Below are 7,536 nucleotides of genomic sequence, written 5' to 3'. Positions count from 1 at the left end.
CCCAGGTGACAGCAGATGCATGAGGATGTGGAGAAAGAGGAACACCCCTCCATTGTTGGTGGGATTGTAAGCTGGCACAACCAGCTTCTAATCAGTCTGGAGGTTCCTCAGAAAATTGGACATTGCACTACCTGAGGACCCAGCTATACCTCTCTTGGGCATATACCCAAAAGATGCTCCAACATACAACAAAGACACATGCTCCACTATGTTCATAGCAGCCTTATTTATAATAGCCAGAAGCTGGAAAGAACCCAGATGCCCTTCAACAGAGGAATAGATACAGAAAATGTGGTACATCTACACAATGGAATACTACTCAACTATCAAAAACAATGACTTCATGAAATTCATAGGCAAACAGATGGAACTAGAAAATATCATCCTGAGTGAGGTAACTCAATCACAGAAAATCACACATGGTATGCACTCACTGAGAAGTGGATATTAGCCCAAAAGTTCGAATTACCCAAGATACAAAATCCACAGACCACATGAAGCTCAAGAAGAAGGACAGCCAAAGTGCAGATGCTTCAGTCCTTAAAAGGGGGAACAAAAATATTCACAGGAGGAGATATGGAGACAAAGTTTGGAGCAGAGACTGAAGGAATGGTCATTCAGAGCCTGCCCTACCTGGGGACCCTCGACATTCCTCTACACTGGGGAGGTCTAGCCTTGGCAGGACCAAGGGCCTCTCCCATTGGTGCCATACACACACACACACACACACACACACACACACACACACACACACACACACAGCCACCAAACCTACACAATATTGATGAAGCTAAGAAGTGGATGCTGACTGGAACTGGACATAGCCATCTCCTGAGAGACACAGCCAGAGCATGTCAAATACAGAGGTCAATAACAGTAGCAAAACCACTGAATTGAGAACGGATCCCTTTGAGAAGTTAGGAAAAGATTGAAGGAGCTGAAGGGCTTTGCAACCCCATAAGAACAACAATACCAACCAACCAGCCCCAGGGATTAAACCACTCCCCAAAGAGTACACATGGACAGACCCATAGTTCCAGCTGCATATGTAGCAGAGGATGGCCTTGTTGGGCACCAATGGGAGAGGCCCTTAGTCCTGCTAAGGCTAGACTCCCAGTGTAGGGGGAATGTCAAGGAAGTGGGGGAGGAGTTGGGCAGAGGGAACACCCCAAAAAAGGGGAGGGGATGGGATAGGGGCTTATGTCCTGGGAAACTGTAAAAGGAATAAACATTTGAAATGTAAATAAAGAATATCCAATAAAAAAGAAAGAAAGAAAGAAAGAAAGAAAGAAAGAAAGAAAGAAAGAAAGAAAGAAAGGGCAGAGAGAACAGAGTTCAACTGCACTGATAAAGTTGCCTTTCCTGGGTTTCATGATATGAATCTAAATACTTATAACTTATACTTCTTTATACGCTTGATACATTCATAGTAATTTTTAAAGAGACCTTATCTCAAAGCATATTATCCTTAATATTCTCTATTTTTATAATAAAGAAATATTGAAAATGTCCAAAAATAGAGGGAGTGGTAGGGAGAAAGGCACACAAAAAGGGATCAGAAATGACAACATTGTGTTCCTCAACAGAAACTTTTAAGTTTAAAAAGACATTGGAACAATACCTTTACAGATTGAAGAAAATTACCTAATCTATAACTGCAGACCTATCTGAACCACCAACCAAATGGAACCATAGAGCAAAGACTTCCTACATATGAGCCATGAATCCATTAAGCCATTGATAACAGTTGTGAATTTTTAGAAAAAAAAAGTAGAACTATCAGGATATATATGTAGATAGACATTTACACCAATAATTATAACACAACAATATTATAAAATAGCAAATGCCTGAGAACAAGAGAATTGTAATTTCCAATACCCAATACCCTCAACACATAGGGTAACAATCAATGATCTAGTTTTGTTCATCAACATAATTCTCATACATCACTGTTGAACCAAACCTAGGATCCTAAAGAATAACACATGAAATAAAGTAGTTGTCTAAGTTTGGGTTTTATTGCTGTGACGAGAAACTATAACCAAGTTTCAGAGGTTCAATCCATTATTATCATGGCAGGAAGCATGGCAGTATACAAGCAGACATGGTGCTAGAAGAAGTCAAGAGTACTACATCCTGATCCAAAGGCAACCAGGAGAGACTCTCCTTCTCCTCTATAGGCAACCAGGAGGAAGGTCTCTTCCACACTGGGTAGAGCTTAAGCATGAGAAGCCCTCAAAGCCACCTATATAAAGACACACTTCCTCCAACATGGCCACACCTGCTCCAACAAGGCCACACCTCCTTAATACTGCCACTTTCCATGGGCCAAGCATATTCAAACCATCACAGTAGAACATGTCATTTTATTTTCATGCTGTTGGTGAGTGCTCTGTTTCTCTCTTGCCTAACATGACATGGAGCAAGAGAATCTAACCAGAATCTAGACCTCCAAGCATATTTCCTATTTAAATTAAGGTGATAATATCAAATGTAGGCCTTCTGTTTAAAGAAACAGGAACTACCAGAGGCTTCTTCCTCTGAATGGCTAAAGAAAACACAAAGTCCAGCTCCTAGAACCAGAGTGATAGTCATGAGGACATAAACTAAACATGAGTCAGACAAAAGTCACTAGGGTAACTCAGGAGGGTAACTACCAGTATAAACACGTTTCTGAGGTGACAGACATTGGGCTATCTACAAGATTAAAAATAGACCATGAAGGGTTGGGGATTTAGCTCAGTGGTAGAGCGCTTGCCTAGCAAGCTCAAGACCCTGGGTTCAGTCCCCAGCCCAAAATCAAAAAAAAAAAAAAAAGAAAAAAGAAAAAAAAATAGACCATGAAAAGTGCACTGTGAACACCTACATCCATCTTCCTCTCCTTCCACAGTACATCAGGGTTGCTAGCCTCTCTGGTACTAGAACCCGAACGTAATTGGAGTCTCTCAAGATATACATCATAGTAAAGTATGTAATTGAAAAAATTATAAACAATAAGATCAAGACAAAGATTTGCTTTAGAATGAAAAGAAAAACTTGTCTTTTAAAGGACATATACAAAGCAGCAATTCATGTATATAATCTCTCCCCTTTTATATTTAAAATGGAGGAGGCAAAGGTTGGAGAAGTAAGGATGGCTTATTATTACTGAAAACCCTAAGCAAATGGGTAGCTTCTGTTTATGATGGTGGAAAAATCTTTGGAAATGAACAGTGATGATTATAACATTCTGAATGTAATTAATTCCACAGAAGCACAGTCTTTAATGGTCAAGATGGTAAGCTTATTTTATGTATATTTTAAAACAACAGGGGCTCATGATATGGTGAGCTAATCAGTGCTTGTCTAATATGCATGAAAGCCTATGCTCAACTCCCAGCACTGCATACACTAGGACTGGTGGCACTGCATATAGTACTAACATTCAAAAAGTAGACAGGAGGGTTATAAGTCCAACTACATAGCGAGTTAGAATCCAGTCCGGAAAGCATAAGACCCTGGCTGAGGGTCAGAATCTAGAACACAAATAGACAATGTAGTTAATGCAGTATCTTCTCTAAGAGACCAAGAAGGGGCGAGGGATTGGAAAGATGACTTGGTCCATAAAGTTTTTGCTACACAAGTTTGAGTACCAGACTTTAGATCCCCACAATCCTATAAATTCAGTGCTGGGGAGGAGGAGACAACTGAATCCTTAGAGCTCACTGGCTGGCCAGTCTAGTTAATTAGTGAGCTCCCTAGGTTTAGTGGGGAGAGATCTTGCTCAAAAAAGTAGATGAGGACTAACTGAGGAAGACATGATATTGACTTCTGCTTATACACACATGTATTCACACACACACACACACACACACACACACACACACACACACACAGAGGAGGAGGAGGAGGAGGGAGGAAGAAAAGGAGCTGAGGAGAGGGAGAGAGAAAACACTCTTATAGGCAAATAAGCTTACTTTTCCTAAGCAATGCATACAAGTTTTCATAAAACCTTATAAAGAGATAGTCCCAAATGGCTGATTAACCTCAAAGGGGATTTCTAAATAATTTTGTACTGTATAGATGTTAGACAAGATTATGTCTCAGTTTACGATGTTATGAAAATCTAAGACTATACTACATATCAAATGAAAAGAACTACAGTAGTAATTGATAGCATGCGATGTAAAACAATGCCTCTTACAATTTCCCTGATTACAGGAACTGAGTCATTTGGGGGGCATGTATCTTAGACTTAACTCAGATTTAATGAACAGGAAGCTACAAAAAATCTGAGATAATGCCATGCATTTTCAATGAAAGCAATAAACAAGCTGAGTTCTATCATTTCCTAAAGTATATTGGCAGCACAGTGGGTGGAGGAAAACATGTCAGCAGTATTACAAGGAGGTAAGTAAAGAGCAGAGGAGAACAAGTAAACTGCTAGAAAGCAGAAGACAATGGCGTCTAGGGAAAAAACTTGCCTTAGTAATATTAGGAGAGAAAACAGTATGGAATTAATCACACTTAGCATGCACTCAAAGCCTGTTTCATTTGTAATAGTCTCCAAACATTAACAAACAATCTTCCAATGTACACACTGCTCTATATCAACACACATATGGTTCTTTAGGTTACGAACTCAACATTGCAGTTATCCCATATCATTTCTGAGAGTTAAGTACCACTGTGTATCCAATACACACAACTTCTAAAAAACCACCTGTTAATACTCAGAACAACACCACGCTTAAAATGTATCATCATGTACTGGAAACCCTGTATATGAGGTATGGACTGTTCCATGAACTTGTACTCCAGGAAAAAGCCTATTAAGCTGATTGTTTAAAAAACAGAAAAGAAAAAAAGTGTCAGCAATCTTCCTAACCTTGTGACCTATGAGTAGAAAAACATTCTTAAAACATCTCGTGGAAAAAGCACTGAGTGGGGTCAAAGTGAGTTTATTAAGGGCTGTACCAAGAACTACAGAAAACAATCAAACCTGCTATGTTTGTTGGCAATATTTTTAAAGGCAGCAACTTCAAATATTTATTTTTCTTTTTACACAATGTACTAGTGCCTAGAGTTCCTCAAGGGTTTAGCTTATTTCCCATATATACTATTCTACTAATTCCGCCTTCAACTATCTATCTATCACAACTATCAATATTACAAAATATCAATATAGTAATCAAAGGTTGAGAGCATTATCCTAACACATGACAGGAAATAATTTTTTTTTATTCTGTAAAACAAGACATTAAAGTTGGATAGTCATCCTACAGAATAATATTATATTCAGATATTTCTATTACAAAAGTAAATAGTTACCACCCAAATAAAGTTTTTGTATGTATGCTTTTTTACCTCAGGCCAGATGGAAAACATGTTCACTACAACTTTGAAAATATGCCTCAATGAAATTTCCAATCCTAAGAACAGAAATTCTTTTGAGGAAAAAAAAAAAAAAACAAAAAAACAGAACTTAAAATATGTAAACATTTGCCCTGTGGCAACATATACAACCATCATCCTTCTTCATGCATACCCTTCCATCTCAGTGATGCTTAAAAAAACAATTGCTTTTATTTTAACATTACTATACTGATAGTTTGTTACTGTTTTCACATGGAAGTCATATATATAATCTATAAACCTGTGACTCCTAGTGTCATTAACACTACTCTAGGAATGTTAGAAATGCAGGCTATATGAGGAGAGAGAGAGAGCTCAGAGGTTAAGAGCACTGGCTGCTCCTTCAAAAGACCTAGGATCCATTCCCAGCACCCATAAAGCAGCACAAACCAACTATAGTTACAGTTTCAGGGCATGTGACACCCTCTGATGGTCTCTGCAAACACCAGGCAAATGTATGGTGCACAGACACATGTTCAGGCCAAGTTCAATACATATTAGGATATAATAAGATTATCGGTTGCATTATATGCACATAATAGTTTTCTAAGCCCTAAAGTCCCTAGACTTTTCTACTCATTCAGAGAAAGGAAAACCAATTTTTTAAAAGTGATCTTCAATTAGTCTAGGGAAGGTGACTATTATGACCCCTAAAATACTGTCACCTAGCAGGATACAAGGGACACAAGGACTTGAAGATGACGCCTTTTTCCTAAAGCCCTGTAATCCATAAAAAAGATTCGAGCTTTTTATCAGTTCCTCTGTTACCATAGGGCTACAAATAACATAGGCACTAAAGATGGAGGATTTTACTGTAGAATGTACTAATTCAGCCTAAAATATTTCAAGAGCTTTCAGATATCCAATACTATAGTTATAATTTATACCCAATTAAAAAGATCACAAATCATATTGATTCTCAAAATGTATACAGATAAAAATTTTTAAGAAAAAAAGGCATTTTATAAGTTGAACATAGAAACTTTCATTGAATGGAACGTGAGAGATTTAGACAAACATCTGAAACTTTTTGGTCGTGCAACTTAGCCAATGACCAATTAAAAATTAGAAATGAATATTCACAGAATTATAAAAACATTCTTATTGTCTTTAATGCATGTATGGTCTTTAGAAATTCAAAAATTAGAAATGAATATTCCTACAGAATTATAAAAACATCTTATTGTCTTAATGCATGCATGGTCTTTTAGAAATTCAAATTTGGGGTTGGGGATTTAGCTCAGTGGTAGAGCGCTTGCCTAGGAAGCGCAAGGCCCTGGGTTCGGTCCCCAACTCCGAAAAAAAGAACAAAAAAAAGAAAAAAAAAGAAAACTGACTGCTCTTCCAGAGGTCCTGAGTTCAATTCCCAACAACCACATGGTGGCTCATAACCATCTGTAACAGGATCCCATGCCCTCTTCTGGTGTGTCTAAAGACAGTTACAGTGTACTCACATTCATTAAATAAATAAAATCTTTAAAAAAAAAAAAAAAGGAAGAAAAGAAAAACAGCCTATACATGGATCCTAGCTTGACCCAATATAGTAACTAAAAAATATAAAAGTAATAGAAACTCTCACTTTTCATGTTTATGAGTACATTGTAGCTGTCTTCAGACACACCAGAAGAGGGCATCAGATCCCATTACAGATGGTTGCGAGCCAACATGTGCTTGCTGGGATTTGAACTCAGGACCTCTGGAAAAGCAGTCAGTGCTCTTAACCACTGAGCTATCTCTCCAGCCCCAACTCTCACTTTTCTTACATGAAACAAGCTTACAGTTTACTTCATGAGTTGAAGTTCCCAAGGGAGAAAAAAAGAGGTACTTGAGGTTAGGTTAAAGATTCTAAAAGGCTAATTAACTGGTAAGAATTCTGTGATTGTGGCAATCTGGAATGCTGGAGTTCCCAAACCACCTTGGGATAGCTTTAGCCTACTTAATAACCATTTATAACCACCTGTTTAACCTGCTATCCTTACCACTCATCAGACACACCCTGCCTAGAATGTGCTTTCCATATTGGCAGCCCTCTCCTGCTAGAGGACAAATTCTAAAGCAGTGCTTACTGAATCATCATGTGCACATAATAATCATCCCAGGAACCTGCAGACGTCCAGATTTTGATTTGGAAGATCTCAG

The 7,536-nt window shown here is 38.1% G+C and overlaps 1 protein-coding gene across 1 annotated transcript in view; it reads right to left on the bottom strand.

Annotated features, from left to right (window-relative positions):
- The window catches only part of Sycp1 (synaptonemal complex protein 1), a 94,569-nt gene that overhangs the window by 1,270 nt on the left and 85,763 nt on the right, over positions 1-7,536 (bottom strand). The window contains exon 28 of the mRNA XM_032896932.1: positions 3,426-3,518. Within this exon, the coding sequence (XP_032752823.1) occupies positions 3,426-3,518 (93 nt within the window). The remainder of the gene's footprint in view (positions 1-3,425; positions 3,519-7,536) is intronic.

This window comes from Rattus rattus, chromosome 3, assembly GCF_011064425.1.
Source record: "Rattus rattus isolate New Zealand chromosome 3, Rrattus_CSIRO_v1, whole genome shotgun sequence".
In the NCBI taxonomy this organism is placed as follows: domain Eukaryota; kingdom Metazoa; phylum Chordata; class Mammalia; order Rodentia; family Muridae; genus Rattus; species Rattus rattus.
Note: the sequence above shows the minus strand (reverse complement) of the source record. Positions and strands in the feature narration are given on the sequence as shown.